General features: G+C 40.7%; 1 protein-coding gene across 1 annotated transcript in view; it reads left to right on the top strand.

Annotated features, from left to right (window-relative positions):
* The window catches only part of csmd2 (CUB and Sushi multiple domains 2), a 204,277-nt gene that overhangs the window by 139,680 nt on the left and 45,595 nt on the right, over window positions 1–19,002 (top strand). The window contains exons 31-43 of the mRNA XM_031853674.1: window positions 454–648; window positions 1,416–1,532; window positions 3,465–3,578; window positions 6,984–7,079; window positions 7,711–7,914; window positions 8,768–8,892; window positions 11,528–11,624; window positions 12,601–12,705; window positions 13,181–13,299; window positions 14,578–14,647; window positions 16,298–16,414; window positions 16,566–16,775; window positions 17,860–18,048. Of these exons, the coding sequence (XP_031709534.1) occupies window positions 454–648; window positions 1,416–1,532; window positions 3,465–3,578; window positions 6,984–7,079; window positions 7,711–7,914; window positions 8,768–8,892; window positions 11,528–11,624; window positions 12,601–12,705; window positions 13,181–13,299; window positions 14,578–14,647; window positions 16,298–16,414; window positions 16,566–16,775; window positions 17,860–18,048 (1,758 nt within the window). The remainder of the gene's footprint in view (window positions 1–453; window positions 649–1,415; window positions 1,533–3,464; window positions 3,579–6,983; window positions 7,080–7,710; window positions 7,915–8,767; window positions 8,893–11,527; window positions 11,625–12,600; window positions 12,706–13,180; window positions 13,300–14,577; window positions 14,648–16,297; window positions 16,415–16,565; window positions 16,776–17,859; window positions 18,049–19,002) is intronic.

Here is a 19,002-nt window from a genome sequence, read left to right as displayed (position 1 = left end):
GTGTTTGCAAGAGAAAGCTTGCGTATGTGCATTGTCTTCTCTCGTTGACTGCACAGCGAAGCGTGGTGTGAGAGGCGGTTGTGTGCAGTCAGCAGACCTTGGGCCTGAGCGTGCCACTCTCAATCAGCTGCCTGTCTGTCTCCCCAGCCATACATACCTCGAGCAGACACAGATGAAAGGGCACCATCAAGGGCTCGAGAGAAAAGTGGCAGTCAGTGAGATCTATTTACTGAAAGAGGAAAGCACAGGGTTGCGGGAAAATGGGAATGAGCACAGAAAGCGACAAAGGAAGGAAGCGAGAAATGTGAGAATATAAGGAACCTTAGGCAGAAAACTATTTCTATTCTAGTAGCACCGCTGCAGCTTGATGCAAAAATCAAAAAAAAATGTATTGAATACCAACACACATTCCCTTCTGTCACTGATTTTCCACTGTGTTACCTCTCTCCACAGAGAACCCCAGGGAGTCTTGCTTTGAGCCGGGCCTGGTGCGCAATGGGACTCGGGTGGGCGCCGACCTCAAGCTGAGCTCCACTGTCACCTACCGCTGCGACAGTGGCTACACACTAGAGGGAGACCCAACCCTCACTTGCATCATAGGGGGAGACGGCAAGCCAAGCTGGAACAAACCCAAACCCATCTGCTTTGGTAAACACTGATATCTGGAGACAGCTGTTAGGAACACAAACCACTTATAGATTAATCACATGCAAACACGCATGTATGATCATGTGGATTTTGCACAGAGCCATGTCCTACAGGTATATGTGTGGAGCTGTGTGGGTTTTGCTAATGTTAATAGATGTGAGGGTGTAGCTTTAATTTAATCGCCAGTTTGAAGAGAGCATCGTATTTTGCATATCTGCTCCTCGCACACACGGCAAAACCTGCGTCATCCTGGCTTTTCTCTGACGTTCCCACGACACGACTGACACACGCTGTGCATATTCCCCTGAAAAGCTGGTAAAAGATTTCCGGCGCCACCGTATCTGGCTCTCGCAGTGTGAGGCCTCGGTTACATGTCAGGTGGAATACAAGTACACACCACGCTTTTTTTTTTTTCAAACAAGCAAAGCACACTGACATATATATATGGGATCCGCACTTGCACAAAGATTAGAGCACACATAGAGCATTTTTAGGGGCTTTAAGCAGGAGAGGCGATTCGGGCCTGATCTCACCCAGGCTAACCCAGAGGGACACTTGGAAAACATTGCAATTTCACTCTGGCAACCACCAGGGACATCTTCCACCCAAAACCCAATCAGACAAGAAAAGTAATTTAGGAGTAATAGAACAGGGCGGGATGGACGAGCAGGAGGTAGTGGAGGAATGAAATTGTGCACTATTGGCTTTAGACCTTCCTTCTCTGTCTGCCCTGTCTCTTCATGTCTCATCTCTTTGTCTTTCTCCAGCTCCATGTGGTGGACAGTACTCAGGTTTGGAAGGAGTGGTCTTGTCTCCTGGTTACCCTGGCAATTATAGCAGTGCGCGAAGCTGTCTGTACACCGTGGTGGTGCCCAAGGATTACGGTAAGAGCTAAGGAAGAGCACTGTATTACTGGATTGGTTCATTTTATCCATTTTATTTGTGCATTTCTGTGTTTGTGGGGATAATTATGTGTGTTTATTTAAGATGCAGTTATTCTACAATGCACAAAAGGCCCATATCAGACTCAAACAATGCTCAGGGGCCTGACAAAATTCTACATATTATTGTACTGTGCAAACTAATGAAAGTAAGAGGAAAACTTATTAGCTTTTTTTCTCACACCTAAATATTATTAGTGGCAGAGGTGTAGTAGGCAACAAGTTTGTGGAAAACGTGTAAAAGCTCCCACACACATTGTCTTGTATTGCAATTAAAGTGCTTTAGTCTGAGGTTTACTGAATGCAATTGTTTTTTTCATATTTTCCTACACAGTAGAGTCACACAGTGATTGATAGTTCCAATATCAATTTTGTCTTATTTCCATACATACATTTTTACATTACTTTGGTCGAACAATTTAATCACTATCTCACACCCCAGGCATACAATCTGTCTGTCTCAGACACACACACACACACACACACACACACACACACACACTCACACACACACACACACACACACACACAACCAAACCAAAAAATAATTGGTGTCTGGAAGATCCAGAGTTTCCGGAGTTTCACTACGTTTTGGCATTTCCATCTTAAAGGTCACAGCTTGCTTCCAATATGTAATCTGATACTGTAGGAGCAGCAAATTATTCAGAAAGCAAAACAATGCAGAAGTATGACACGGCTCAAACATGCAAATACAGAAGCAAACATGTTTCACTTAGTTGCCCACGAAGTCTCCCGGCTTGACTTTCTGTCTGTCTTTCTCTCTTTGTATCCCCTGTTTCCTTTTCTCTTTCCTCAAGTTATCAGTATTGTGCCTCTCTAAGGGGAAGCTCAAGTCCTATCATTGTTAAATCACACCAAACAGCAGACGTCGGCATGTGTTTTGGGTACTTAACCCTGGTCTTTTGAATGTCGAGGTCATTGATGCCCTTTCAGAGGTCTGGCGCTGCTCCAAAATGACTCGGCACCCTATCATTTTGGACCCCTGTCGGCAACATATTTTACTCAATGGATTCAAAGAGTGAGAGGAAATTTTAATTATGAAAGTCCACATTTGCATTTTCCTGGAAAATGACAGGGAGGCCCAAGGCATCACACTTTGTCGTTGCAGAGCCACAATTATTCTCACCTCCATTCTTGCCGCTTCTCATTAGGGCTGATGCACCTGCCCTAATAATAGACTATTTTCCCCAATGCAGAGGACAGGGCGGCTGTCACTGCAACCACTGGCATCTCTTATCATTAGATGGAGATGAAGCGGATGTACATGTAAAGGAAACCACCGAAGCTGAGTCGGAGAAAACAGACGCTGAGTCATGTTTTAAGAGTAGCTGCCATTACACCTAATGGAGAGCACAAGTACTCTGTCCCCTCTGCCCTCTCCTCCTCATCCTCTTCATCCTTCTCTTCAACGCGCTATATATAAGCAAACTAGACAAAGATTATATGTGAAAGGACTGAATATGAGCAGTGGTATCGGTAGAAAGGATGAAAGCACCATCATGGAGCTTTAGCCGCACATTGTACAACAGTTTGGCTGTCGTTGCCAAAGCCTTTCATCCACTGACAAGCAATCAAGCCCAGAGAGGATTGTTGATTTAGTCGTGTAATGTAATGTTTTGGTTGCGTTGTCATGACTGGCAGTATTATCCACTTCGCTTTAAAGAAGACATTTGGATTGAAATTGCTGTTGATATTTCCTTTTGAATGAGGATACTACAGAGTACTTTTTATGATTTGTCTGTGTTATTTTGAATGGGTTTTAGAGTTCCCAGTGTGACTGTGCTGCAGCAACACATTTTAGCTCATTTCAATTTGCTCTGATGTCAATTTTCTGTCCATATCTGTCTTTTCCAGTGGTCTTCAGTCAATTCGCCTTCTTCCAGACAGCTCTGAATGACATTGTGGAGGTTTATGATGGGGCGACACAGCACTCCCGTGTTCTCAGCTCCCTTTCTGGAGCGCACACAGGTACCTAAATAAAAATACACTGGGTAGCTACTGTGGGGGATGTTTCATCAGATACTAAACTTAAGGGGGGTGGTTAATAGAAGCTATTTACTTTGAAATGCAGGTTGGCAAGACTTGAATCCAACACACTTGTACAGGTTTTGTTTTATATTCAGCACCAGTATTTAACAAATCAGCAAAGGAGATTGGGCTGTTTGATCGCCTGGCCGTTATTTTTTGACATGACAGGGGACTAAACATAATGTTGTCTAGATCGTATCCCTTTCATAAGGATCCAGGGACAAATTGCTGACACAGGCAGAGCAGCCGTGGCTGCAGGTGGGCTCCAGTGAGCTGTAAAACAATTCAACAGCAACAACAACAACTTAAGAGTCACAGGGATAACGTATCAGCAGACAGGCTCAAGAAGACTCACCTGCACATACACCTGAACTGGTGTTAAACAAACACATAAGATAGGGGGAAATTACATATTTAGCATTAAGATTTCAAACAAAGACATCTTCTCAAAACTGCATGAACATAACCGCAACTATCATAAATATGAAATTACAATTAGTGGCTCAACTTTTCAGCTTGCATGCAACAGTATCAGCTTCAATTTTACAAATCATAACTTTGTGGTAATACCATTATTTTTGTCATTATTTAAAAACGATACAATATAATCTAACAAACATTAAAGAATGACAAGAATTTTAAACCTTTAGCAAAAACATTTCCTCAATTAAATCATTACGCCATCCAAGCCTAATCCTAATTTGAGTTTTTTCCTTGAACCTAAAGATACAATCAAGGTTTCAACTATATCCAAAATTGCCAACAGAACAGAAGTACAGCCCATATGAACAAGAATGAAATAAAGCAGTTATGTATGAGAATGGCAAGTGATGATAAGTGAGAAAGGCGGAAGGAGAACGATTGATTTCGGTTCTAACAGTGTTGTGGAATTGCATTATGACAAATGCCACAACAGAAATAGCTTGAATAGGGAAGGTTCAACCTTTTGAGAGGGGTGGAGTGAAAACGTGTGTGAGTTTAGGGCAGCTCTCCATCTCAACCTGCCCTGTGGCTTGACAAAAGCAAAATGATTACTTTGGTTTGTGTCCAGAGTAGCCTCTGAAAATCCAGTTTACAGCTCAATAAACAGGCCGCTGTATTAAATGAGGACTCCTGGCGGCAGGTTCACAGAGATCTCTAACCAGGCATGGCAGAGCAGAGCTGACACATTTTGGCAAGAGAAGAGTGAGTTTAAACTCACACAGACGGTGCAGATGAAGAACTGGTGCACACGGACATAACTAGCATGAATTAGGCATAATCCAGAACTGTGTACCTTCATCCACTATATAGATACATTAAAGCTCACAAATGGACTAACACATCTGCAAGCTTATAAAGCAATAAATTCAACCATACAGTCTAATATACAAGCTGTCATTATGTGCAATAAACATATAGCCGGTAATGAGTATTTTAGTGGCTGGCAGGATATTATATTATATATTGTCACGCATCGTAAATCACAGTTGTCAAAACATAAGGGAAGTTTCCTCTGATTATCCTGACCGTGAATAGCATATTACAATAATGTAGTCTCAGTAAAGCATCCAACAGTAAAGTTCCATTACTCTCATGTGTGGTGAGGCAAATCCCTAGTTTGGAAGAGTAAAAACATTGATTGTGAATTTTCCGAGGCAGTGGTGACAGACGGAATAAAATGAGGAAATGGAGAGTTGAACAAGAAAATGATAAAATGTGGGAATTAGAAAAGAAAAGGAGACAGCATGTAGGCCGAAACGACAAAAGGACTGAATCAATAAATCAGTGATATTTATCTAAATGCTAATTTTTGTATTAATTAAAAAAAAAAGGCAATTTTCGCTCTCTTGGCCATGTGTGACTAGTGAGTCTTATTTCAACTACATTTAACTTTGAACACCTTTGCTTCTTTTGTTTCAGAGCAAAACACTCATTCAGAAAATGTCTTATTCATAAAAGTCTCCAACTGTAATCCACACAGGGCTGTTTTTAACTTTAAACCTGTTTGAGTTGTGGTTTAGCAGCTGTAGTGTTAATCTCTGACATCTGTTCACCATGACTGCTGTATCTAAACCAGGGCATAACCAACAACCGCCGCTGAATGTTGACTCCTGCCTTCCAGCCAAAGTCATATTTGTCCTTAGAAGTCTTTCATACGCATGCAGAATCGTTTTAACGGCAACGTAGTTTGGAGCTGAAAAGTGACCAGAGAGTTCACAAGTTACATGCTGAAGTCTGGCACAGCAAATTATGAAACACTGTCACCATGACAGCACACATGAAGGGCTTCTAATAAACTACCCAGCATGCCTTGGGAATCCGACAGTGGAGCTTGCACTATCATGGTGAAGACGCTTTAGGAAAGTGTGCCATTGGAGCTATCTCCGTACACGGCACCAAAAGGTGTAGAAATGTTCACGCACGCTAAAACGCCAGCTAAACATGCATACACAGGATAGACTCACTGACACAGACGCACAGATGTTGCCTCTGGGTTTAAGCACGTCTGACTTCCACTACAGTGTGACAGCAAGCAGACACAGAGTAATGAGATCCACTGCAGAGAGCCAGTCAGCAACACACTGAGAGAAAGAGAGTGTGGCAGAGACAGAGATGCTCACACTTTGTGTCATGTTCGGCGTCAGTCAAACAAACAGGTTTCCACCACAGTAGAGACATCATGGGGGTGTTTAATTACCCTATGAGCTGATGAATATAGCAGGTGATCATAATATTGTAATCTCAGTGAGAACATACGAGGATCTGATTTATAGTCACAGATTTGACATTTTGGCACAGATGCATGTTGAATGATTTTAATTAATGAGGAAATATTTCACTGTGAACATGCAGGCAGCCCTCTAAAGTATTGAACCCCTAAATGTTTCAGTAAATTGTCGACAATTCAATGTTTATTTTATGGATATGGTATCTTGAGCAAACCACGCAACAAATTACATTTCAGTAAAAAACTAATTTCATACACAAAGAACAACCATTTTTTACCAGCTGCAGATTCTCCCGTAGTGATTTGTTACTTGGGTATGTGAACAGAGAGTCTCAATAGTCCAGCTGGGACAAGACAAAGAAATTAACCGTAAATTATATTTATGAGCTGGGAAAAACAAGAACACAACCGTGAGCTTACATACTCTTCAAGGCACAGATCAACAGTAGCTTCTGAACTCCCAGAACATGCCTGGATATAGGCAGACTGCGGCGATAGGCTCAGTGTGCCTTATAAAGCCCTAAAGGCATATTGTACTTCCATCCCAGTAGGTCGTTCTGTGAAAGGCTAATGTGGCCTAGCAGCACTTTGCTAAAAACGGTACAAACTGTGACTTTAACTTTTCCCCATCATAGGTGAGTCTTTGCCATTAGCAACCTCCAACCAAATCATGATCTGCTTCACCTCCAAAGGCCAATCCACCTCGAGAGGATTCCACCTGGTCTACCAGGGTAAGTGTTTACATTCTTTTGGATTCCCTCTGTTCTCACAGCCCAATTACCAACTTTAATTGTTGAGTTATTTCGAAAGGATTCCCCTTCATCCACTATTTCAACTGTGATGTGTGTGTGTGTGCTTACTCTCGAGCATTAACACTGTAGAATTATAGCAGTCTGTTGAAAAGATTGTGTTGGAACTCTTACGTTCTTCTCTTGCCCTAAGAGAGACTTTTCTCTTGAACTGAAATGACATTTCCTGCAGATATCCAAAGGCAATATCGGCTCTGGAGAAAGTTTAATGAATAGATAATTCTTTTTTTTTGTATTCTATTTTAAGTAAGCTGAAGGAACCATGATACAAAGACCAAGCAAAACGCCATATTTTGTATTATTTATTTGGGACACAGTCTGATTATTCAGATAGTGACAACTTTTAAAGTAATACTTTTCAAATAAATCACTCGATCAAGTGTTGGAAAGAAAGAAAGTGTTTGGAAAGACGTATTGTTAAAGCTATCGTGAACTGACTATAATCAGCAACAGAGATGGGCGTTATAGCCTTATTTCTTCTTGGAAATGTCACAGATACGGACTTCAAATCAACACCTGTAGTCACCCTGTTTATCACTCTGTCTCTCCAAAGCCGTGCCAAGGACCAGTGCCACCCAGTGCAGCTCAGTCCCTGAGCCCAGGAATGGCCGCCGTATGGGTAACAACTTTGCCGTTGGTGCTGTGATCCGCTTTGAGTGCAGTCCAGGTTACATGCTGGAGGGGCCGAGTGCCATTGAATGTTTGACAGTTCCCAATGCCCTGGCCCAATGGAACAGCTCCATACCCAGCTGTATAGGTACGGCATGAATTCTCAAATACAGACACAAACACGCTTTTTTTGTTTGTCTCGCTTTCTTTCCTCATTCATTTGTTTGTGTCTTCAATTATTGTAATCCCTCTCTTTCTTTCCATCTATCCTGCTGTCTCTGTGTCTCTCCGACTTGATTGAGTCGAAAACTCTTGTTACTACGACACAGATGCGAGCTGCCAGCCATTGCCTATAGCGATTCAGCGAGATTCAGTCATGCAGTACACAGGTGGCAGGCTCTGCTGAGGGTCACAAATACACACATTCTCACACACACACACACACTCATATGGAGATATCAGCATGTACTTTATATACGAAGGAACGCTCTCACTCACACACTACAGTACATACAGCTGTAGCAGATGCTCCTATGCTGTCACCAGATGTGCGAATGTGCTGAACAAGTCTAGTATGTGTGCTTGCATGTCCAGGTGGTTAAGACTCCAGTCTAGTTGTGGTTTAATGATTCAATTTTAGTGAGTCCTAAAATCAGATTTTTCTTAAAACAAACTGAAAATGTACCAAGTAAGAAACTTATACAATTAACTATTTTATCATTATTATTTTTTTGCCTTACCTGTTGTGTGATCTTCATCCGGTTTTCTATGATCCTTCTAGCAGAATCCCATGAATGTTTGAGGAAAGAGGATTAAGGAGGAAGCAATATTAACATATTTGTAATAGTATTTAGTGTGCAAATGTAATGTATGCTTGTATGCATATACCTAATCTTACTCTTGCTGCATCTTTTTACATCCCATCTGTAGCCATTTTTGGTACACTGGTACACCAGTGGTATCCCGCTCATCCCTTTTTTTAAAATCCCTTTCTCCTGCAGTTCCATGTGGAGGCAATCTGACCCATCGAACTGGCACCATCTTATCTCCTGGCTTTCCTGAGCCTTACCTCAACAGCCTCAACTGTGTCTGGAAGATCACTGTTCCTGAAGGATCAGGAATCCAGGTTTGCATAACAAAGTTTCTCCCCTGGCATCAACGTTATCCTGTGTGACCGAATTGTAATAATCAGATTACGCAAAACTGAGTTAAATTTTGAGTAAATCAGAGATTACATCCCTCCAAAATACAATCCCACATTTCCAAACTACATGGAACCAAAGGAATTAACGCATCGTTTGTAGTCAAGTCAGGATAATAGCCAAGTCAAAAACTGGGGAAGAGAAATTCAGTTTCGGAAGGTATTCTACATAATATATAAATGGAACCTATCTTCACGCCGACTAGAAAAGCATCATAATAATGCAGCTTCATAGTACGATACAACTATTGACTTACAGGCATGCAATATAATAGAGACATTTAGATTTATGTTTTTCTATCTCCCTGACATCAGCGTGATAGTTTCACATTGTGTCCATTAATGAGTATTCTGAGGCTAATCTGCAGCATATATGAGTTAATAGATTTATTTGACCTGTAGCCTCTAGCTTTTACAGCTATGCATGGCCTTGACAACAAGCTCCTGTGTGATGATGTGTTTTACCGGCTTACCATGGGCTAATTAATAGAAATACCAACATTACATCAAGTTGTAGCATTTACAATTCTCAGGGTACAGGAGAGCTGCTGCACGATAAAGACTACAGACTGTATCACTATACCAGAGACTTAAGATTGCACAATTTGAAAATTAGGAAATGAAGTTGTATATAATTGCCTGTTCAATTACTTTACTTTTCTTTCTTGGGAGTTAATTCAGTTTGCATATTTGTATTCATTGAAGCACGTGTGATGGAACTTTACCAGGGGTCCCTGTGGATCTGCCGGAAGGAAAGTTTTTAGGCTTATGCTTCAGCCTCCGTGGCTAATGACCTCAGTGCAGTCCCTCGGCTATTAGCTCCTCCACGTCAGCCGGCTGTCCTTGCAGGTCAAATACACGAGATGGCCCACAGGCACACTTAGCATGCTGCACTACACGCTAACATCTCAGTGGCTTAGAGGTGAAATAGACCGAGAATAAGAACAGAGAACTGGCTGCGCACACACTCTCAAGGACAACAGCATGGCACTGGAACGTATACATACCAGAGTGACAACGGTATAGTTTGGAAATGATATACGAGTGTTTGTGTTCTTTGGACCACCACTGCACACCCGGACACACACTCTAACTCGTTGCAAAAGGGTCACTGCCTGCACTTCCAAAATCTGACATGCTCACTGTAGAGGGTTTTCTGCTCTGTGTCGATACTCCCTGCAGCTGCGTCCTCCTCATCCCTATTATTTAGAGTCCACGTCATCTTTTTCACATGGTCATTGTCTTTCTCTCTGTTGCTTCCCTTCTACCAGTTAGCAGCGGCAACATTAGATTGGAGTATCACGATCCAGAAGAGAACTTAAAGGAGCGAGGTGCCTTGCCGGCACATTTGTCGTGGCACCCCCTAATGAAAGATCAATCTATGATCTGCGTTGTCTCCCCGGGATCCACCGGAGCCCCTACCGCTCCTTTAATTGGCTGGTATCTGATCTATAACCATCAGAGGCAGAGGAGAGGGCTGAGTAATGGAGTGAGCGGGAACAGAAAGGGAGGCTTTGAGAGTGAAAGGATGGAATGACATTTTAGCTTTAATGTTAGCTTAAGACAGAGAACAAAGATATAGTAGATGGCAGTGTAGCCCCTTTCACACATTGTATTACTAGCTCCTTTCTTGTCTTCCAACCACTCAAAGTGCTGCACACTACATGTCAACGTTCTCCCATTTACATCATGTCATACACTGATGGCAGAGGTTGCCATGCAAGGTGCCACCTGCCCATTAGAATTTGAACTAAAGCACATTCACAGACAGATGGCAAAGCCTTTGGGAGCAAGTTGGGGTTCCATATCTTGCCCAAGGACATCTACATTCGGACTGGAGGAGCCGGGGATTGAATCACCGAACTTCCGATTAGAGAAGCACCCGCTGTACCCCTCATTTCACTTTAATTTGTTAGGCCATTTTATTTATTTAGGGTAGGCCTCCCACTTCCTTTGGTTAGTATTCAACAGCAAAATAAGTTTTATAATCCATGTTTTAGGCAATCTTTGTGTGAATTCAGAGTGCTATTCTTAAAGTATGTGGTATCTTTTTTTTTTTCTCAAGTGTTGTTTAGGGACACAGAGACACTTATTTAGAAGTCTCAGTCTGCCTTTCTTTGAAAGGTATTATCCATATCCAGCGTTCTCTGCAGCCGTCATACAGTTTTCTTCAATTCAAATCCAAGGCCCACCACCTGACTACAGCGTTCCAAAAGGATGTTTGAAATATATAAAAGCTAGCAAAGACATAGTATATTGCACAATGTACATTGTTCTGTTCTATTGAGAATTCAGAACTTGCTATTTGTGATGTCCTCACAGCTTTATTAATTCCAAATTTTTAACCTTCTATGTAAAAACTGTATTTATTTATATGCACCTTTAAAGGTACTCTAAACTTTTGTTTCCCTGTGAAACATGTTGTGTTCTCCTACTAATGAATCCTCAACCCTTCAACCTTATTATTGATGTCCATACCCATACACACCCTTGATCCTACTGTTAGTGCTCTGCTCCCTAAATCCCAAACTGTTGTTCTCTTTCTCCTTCGCTGTCTCAGATCCAGGTAATCAGCTTTGTCACAGAGCAGAACTGGGACTCGCTGGAAGTGTTTGACGGAGGGGACAACACCGACACCATGCTTGGCAGCTTCTCAGGTATTGCTGTATATTTGTTCATATGTGTGCATTTATTTTCTTGCACATTCTGAATCATGTTTTCAATGTTTATTCCCACCCCAACCTTGGACATCAAACACATTTTTAAAATCACTCATACATACCTGCCAAAAAGCATAGCCGGACCAACACAATAGCCTAATCAGTTTTCACAGAGCAGAATACAACCTCTAACACATATTGTATTTGTTAAACAACATGTACAGTACTAGAAATGGGGGCCTCATGTGGTACAGTTGGCACTGTAACATTGCTTAATGAAATACATAGTGGAAACAGGCAGCAGATGTAGTCTTCGGAGAGGTTAAAAATTCCAAACTGGTTGAGCTTCCCGTGGAAAACCTCAGTACAATTCTACAAAGCTTGTCCTTTTCTGTGTGGAATTGAATTGAACCTTTGTTTACAGTATCTGTCTTACTCCCCTCATAGTGCGGATATGGCAACAGGGAATTCTCCTTTTGTTTGTTCTTGGAACCTGACCAAAAGTAAATGTTAGATGCGCCCTGAAGTAAAGAGATGAAAGAGAATTGCCTGGCCCACAAATTTGAGTTATTAAATGACCAATTTTAGGTCATAGAGTATCTGTAGAACATGTGCTTTTATTGAGTGATGTTTTATTTCCCGTTTTTTTTGCGCACATTTTTGTTTAATTGTTTTACGAGCTGAGTAAATACCCACACATTGGAAGATACAACTGGCTCTGTTCTTTGTGTCATTAGTAGGTCACACTATGCATCTGCTTTCCCAAATATCCTAATACACCTATGCACAATCATTCATGCATGCATTTTTGCTGCATGTACACACAAACACACACAGACACGCACACCCTAGAGTCAGCAAATGTAAAAAGAACACGCTTTTGAGCTATTTGCCAGTAGCTTATACAGTTAGTTATGGTCGGCCTATGCAGGAGATAGCATAGCTAAACTACACTATTAATCTTCACCCCAAGGCACCACGGTCCCAGCTCTCCTCAACAGCACCTCCAACCAACTCTACCTCCACTTCTTCTCTGATATTAGTGTGTCTGCAGCTGGATTCAGGATGGAGTACAAAAGTAAGTGGAAAAAAAACAGTCCATGGCACTTGATGTAAAGTACTAATACCCTGAAGACAAGTATTAAAGGGCCAGTGTGCATTTCGGGGATCTATTAGTAGAAATTTAAAATAATGTTTTTATAAGTGAATAATCAACTGAAACTAAGAATTGTTGTGTTTTCCATAACTTAGAATGAATGGTTCATATCTAAAAATGAAGCGGGTCATTTATACAAAGTCTGCTTTGTCGTAAAGTGAGCAGCAGAGTGCAAAACCGTGTACTGCAAGCTGCCGTCTGACTTCCATTGCTTCTAAAGTAGGCTTGTGTTATTCTGGTTAGGATGGCCTGTAAGCGATGCAAGACATAACCAGGATTTTTCACATTTTCACATTTTTCATTGTGATTTCTAATCCTGTCCTTCCTGTTTAGGTATAGTTATTACATTTCCCTTACCTTTTCACTATTCATGTTGTCTTTTTTATCTATTTCTTAGCGGTGTCTCTGACCAGTTGCCCAGAGCCTGTTGTTCCTATGAACGCCATCAGAGTTGGGGAGCGTCTTCAGATGAATAATGTGGTGTCTTTCCATTGTGAACCTGGATATACTTTACAGGTAATATCTCCTAGTTTCCGATATGGTCAAGACATAAGTGACCCATTGATGCTTATCCTTTTTTAGCCCTTTTGTTGTTTATTTAAAGGTTATCTGTTCATTTTTCAACCTCACTGAAATGCATGCTCTGATAATGTTAATTAGACTTAATTAATGTCAACATATTTGCAATAATACATGGAGTTCTGTGTTTTTAAAATAGATAGACGCCTGTTAGGGGGCCTATACTCCTTATTTGCATCTTTTTTATTGTGACTAAATGATAATGTGCTTATCTCAGTTAATGTCATGATCAATGGATACTAATCAGATCAGGACAATAATCAGATTTGAATAAAAAACGGTTTCCAGGAATTATTCAATCTGGATAATCAAATAATAATGTCTGTTATTACTGTGAGTTTTAAGTTATGCTACTACCTCTCAATTATGTGAATGGACAGAATATTGCTTTGCTCCCAATATTTGCATAAAAGCATTATCAAGGACAGTCATGTAAATGAAGCCAGATAGATAAGAAGTCATTCAAATTCTGGCCAACATTGACTACAGAATGACATTTTATTGTACAGGTTAAATCAGTCATACTGTTAAAACACATCCTTCATATTATTGTATGCAGAAGTTCCTCGTTGCTTCCTCGTATCTACTTAAAAAGTCTCTGATTAATTATTGTTACCGACCTAAATTCAGGCCGTAGGCTAAGGTAGATAGGCTAAAGAGGAAATTAAGATATCATCCCTCAACCTTAAAAAGATTTAAAGTCTTTATTAACCATTGCAGTATCAACCCTTAAACAGTGAGACATGTAAAATTGAGCGTCATGTTCAGAAGACTTCACCAGCATGTTGTATTTGTGTCCGTTTTAAACTCATGCAGAATCTTATAGCTCATTACAACATGTGCCAGGCTTTCTCTGACTGCGAAACATTTTCAATAAAGGTCAGCTGAGTCAGCCCATTATGTTGTCAAATCAATATCAATCAATATTTTATGTCAAGTTAGCTTTGAAACTCAGATGCAGAGCTTTCAGAAGAAAACAAATGTTGCCATGCATATTTTGGCGGTGAAACAGTAAGTGATCATCTTAATATGCCAGTGATGCTCACCCTCTATTATTCTCTGTCACTTCAGATAGATTTAGTCATTACATCGCCACATGACGTCATGTGGAGACAGGCAACAGGTTTGAATAATTGGAGCAACAGTTGAGTGACAGAAGGGGGGACAATTTAATTAATCGGCTGTTTTTTGTTGTTCTTCGCCTGCTCCTTTCAGGGGAACTCGCACATCACCTGTATGCCTGGAACCGTCAGACGATGGAACTACCCACCTCCTCTCTGCATAGGTAAAAATATCCTTTATGTCTGGCCTTCCTTCTGTTTCGTCTCTGCATCTTTCTACATTCTTACTTTTTTTACTTGGAGATTCTTTACCTTGCCAAGCACACCAGCTAACTTTTTCAAACAATATACCGAGCATGTAATGACTTAACTTGTGTTAAGACTCTTTGCCGCTGAATGAAAGCGGAATAGAATTACCATATCACTGCATACTATAGGTGACAAATTGTTATTTTAATCATTTTTTTCAATACTGTTTCACAGCTCACATAAGCAGTCTGTATAACAGGCATAAGATAGCCCTTTAATCCATCAGAAAATGAAGAAAATGTGAGGTATAAACAAAAACGCAGGGGTTATATTTCTCTACGTTGTGTTTTTGTTTGAGATTATCGGAGGGTTGGCACTTTTAAAATGAGTTTGATATTTCTACGTTGAAAGCTGGCTGCACACGCTGAAGGAAACTGCATGAGGTTTCTTCTCTGTTCTCCACCTCAAGTCTCGCTCCCTGTGAGAGTGCCATGACAAACCGGTTCCACTTACTGCAGCAACCTACTATTGCCTAATTAGTTCCATCTCAGACCGTGATTGGTTAAAGTCGAGGGAAGATTCATCGTGTTCGCAAGCATCAGCAGTTTCCTGATTACCTCAGGCTTCTGGTGCTGCTACAGGATAACATTTAACAAAATGGTACAGCACACTGCTTCTCTTTGTGTGGTTTCACCCTCCTTTGACTTATGTTGGCTGTTTGTCACATTTATTTCTTAATCTTACATGCAGTGTTTGTCTTTGTTTCCCCCCCTTGCAGTACCTCTGTATTCTTTTTCTCATTAGTCTGCAAATTCTTTACAATTACTTTCAGCATCCTTTCATCTTTTTTTTTTTTTAACTTTTGGTGTCAGGATCTCTCGCTCTTTTCATCTTTCTTGATCCAATCATTGCTTTTACTCAATATTTCGGTTCCCTTTTTCTCCTCACTTCACTTCTTTTAGTCTGGAAAACAGTTATCCATCATTCGTTTTAAGATGAAAGGAGAAGGATGAAAATATACAGTTCAGTACATGGCACCTTAATATCTCAAGTAGAAAGAAAATAGCTCCAGAGTTACTTGATAGTGAGATAGATGAGTCTTTGTATGTCAATTTAAACAATTTAATACATTTTACAATTTTAGTCTTCAACATTGTTTTCATCATTGTTATTGAAATTGTAACTACATTGATATCATTGAAAAATTAAACATTTAATGTCATGAAAGGGTGAGGGTAAAGGGGAATGTCCTTATTTAAACATTTAATCAAGAATAGATTAGAGCACATTGACCTGCATTAAAAACATCTCTTTCATTTGAAACACCGCAAACAAACCTCAAAATATCTTTTCTTTCTCCTATAGTTGTAACTTCAGCTGTGCAGGCTTTGGTATTCAAGTTTAAAATGACTAAATATTTCACCTCTGCTTTGTTTGAACTGAAACGAAATGGACTAACTTTTCTTTTCTCATATAAAGTCACCAAATATTTTCTATTAGTACTACAGTTGTTCAAGACTCCCAATATCACAAACAAAGAACAGCGTTGAACCGTGTTTGTGGTATTATTAAAATCTGGGAGAATCGCCGTGTGCAGATGCTCATCAAAGTGTTTTTTCTGCCAGCTCAATCTGGTGGAATTCGGGAGGAGATGGAGGGCATGATTCTCAGCCCTGGTTTCCCTGGCAACTACCCTAGCAACAGCGACTGTACCTGGAGAATCTACCTGCCAGTTGGTTATGGTGAGCATCGTGAGAGGCTCTTAAAAGCATTTCCACTCTCAAGAACCTTAAATCATACAAATTGTAGGGCTTGAGTGCGGGATGAAATTTGCGGTTGTTGATTTACTCTCGCCTCTTTCTCAATTCTGCTTCTTTCTTCTTTTTTCCCCAGGAGCCAACCTTCAGTTCCTCAACTTCTCCACCGAGGCCAACCACGATTTTCTCGAGATACGCAACGGTCCCCTGGATACAAGCGCGGTGATTGGTCGATTCAGCGGCCAGGATATTCCCTCCTCCCTTCTCACCACCTCCCATGAGACCACAGTGTATTTCCATAGTGACCATTCACAGAACAGACCGGGGTTCAGGTTCGAGTACCAGGGTAAGAGGCCAAGAATATTGGTACGATTAGCGAGAAATTATGATCAGCCTTAGGATTTTCTCAGACAAAAATAGTCTCTGCTAATATATATTCATAAAAATGATCATAATCAGTTTTGCAGGGTTGAGCCAGTATCAGTATTATGAGTTACGTTCTTCTGCACAGCAACAGCGTCAGTGTTAGCGTCACTTCAGTGTGAAGTGTATGCATGTAAAGCCATAACATTACTGAATTGGCTCTTGAACTGACTGTCAGACTAATCAGCCCACAGACCCAGTAAATTCCCCAGAATCTATAAATGTGTCTATTCACAACTGTTGATCACTTAAAAGATTTCCTCAGCATGTACCAATAAAAGGCTTCACTGCATATCTGTATGGCAGCAAGGAATATATTGCCCTCGTCTGCAAATGCAACAAGCACACAAAGTTTTTATTTTTTTTAACAACCGAGCCAGCAATCGAAAAGGTATCATTGTGCATTTACATAATTATGTACATTAGCATATAAATCAAGCATTATATTTGCAAATACCCCCTTTTTGCAGTATTTGCATGAGTTATCTCCTACAAAGGGAAGCTATGATCCATAGAAATCAATTTATTTAGTCATATTTATATCCTGGCTCTTCAAGGCTCACTGCCTGCTTTGCTTTTCTTTCTAAGAGGAAGAAAAAAATAAATAAATAAAAAGAAGGAATTATTTACCCACACTACTTCTGATGACTGCATCATACTCCTCCAGCACAAGTCAAACCTGCCCCTGGCATTTTCTCACTCCTGTCTGAGAAGGAAGAGTGGGAAGAGAAGTGTGTGGGAGGTTGAGCAAAAGGAGGAACAGAACAGGATCAGAAAGCAGAGCATATTGAGGCATATTCATAAAGGTGTGAATTGATTACAAGCGTCAGGCAGTCACAGACAATGAGCATATGGGACCCTCTACCTAGTATTTTGTTATAACAGCATGTTTTAATTGTGTCTTAATGCTATGTGAGTGTTTACAATGAGTCTGATTAAAAGTATCTATTCAGGAAAAATGTTTACTGATTTAAATAGACTGATGTACATGATGTTCTCTCCCTCAGCTTATGAGCTACAGGAGTGCCTCGATCCAGAGCCTTTCCGTTACGGAGTGGTGGTGGGTGCTGGCTACAATGTGGGCCAGTCTATTTCCTTTGAGTGTCTGCCTGGGTATCAGCTAATGGGACATGCCATCCTAACCTGTGAGCACGGCACCACGCGCAATTGGGATCACCCTTTCCCTCGCTGCGAAGGTAGGGGTTGTGAGATTTGTCATATTAATATCCAAACACTACGTCATATTAACACGTTGAGTAGTCCGACCACTAAGTAGTCTTCCAAACAAGTGGCCCGACTACACTGCAAGTAAGAACATGACTTCCTGTTTAGAATGTAGTGAGCTATTGAGCATCATTAGTGCGAAGTGGGGCTATGGAGATAATGATTATCTATTATGAATAATTCAATTATAGTGAATTATTATCCACCATTAATGAAGCAAAGTATTCTTCAATGAGAATCAAAACTGTGCTAAAGACCACTGGAGGCAAACAAAGGAGGAATAACAGAGGGCCTGAATTGAAAAGAAAAGTAATGGGTGCTCTTTCTTTTGCCTCGTCCTTCACCCACATTCTCACGCTCTAGCTGTCGATTATTCAATAAGGCTGGCAAAATTACACAGGGAGGTGATGGCCGTGACACTGGAACTCTGAATGGGCAAGCAGGGAGATAAATGTAAGTGAGATGGGGAGCAACAGAGGGAAAATGAAGAGGGAACAGGAGGAAGTGTATTCTTTCATAGCAATTTTGTTTTTTATAGGCATCTTCAATATTCACATGACGTTTAAAGCTGAAAAATGATTATCCAAGAAAATGATACCTGTGTGTGTGTCTGAGGGATGTAAAAGGACGCAAAGGACTAGGCCCACATACATACGCTTGTGTGATTATTTACTTAACATTTGACTTTACCCCAAAATATCCCAAATAGCCCATGAACTAAGGAGTAGTAATCCCACATTATTCATTATGCATCAACATCGAAGTTGAAGTCTGCAATTCTAATCCAATTGGCCTCCACTTTTTGTCTACTTCAGCAAATATCTCCTATCCTCCTGCCAGGTTTTTCTGCGTCATCTTAATCGGGAAAATACTCATCTTATTATACTCTACTTATTATAAGTCATCCAAGGTGACTTTTTTGATAT

Source organism: Anarrhichthys ocellatus, unplaced genomic scaffold, assembly GCF_004355925.1.
Source record: "Anarrhichthys ocellatus isolate YVR2014 unplaced genomic scaffold, GSC_Weel_1.0 scaffold14, whole genome shotgun sequence".
NCBI classification, from domain to species: domain Eukaryota; kingdom Metazoa; phylum Chordata; class Actinopteri; order Perciformes; family Anarhichadidae; genus Anarrhichthys; species Anarrhichthys ocellatus.
Note: the sequence above shows the minus strand (reverse complement) of the source record. Positions and strands in the feature narration are given on the sequence as shown.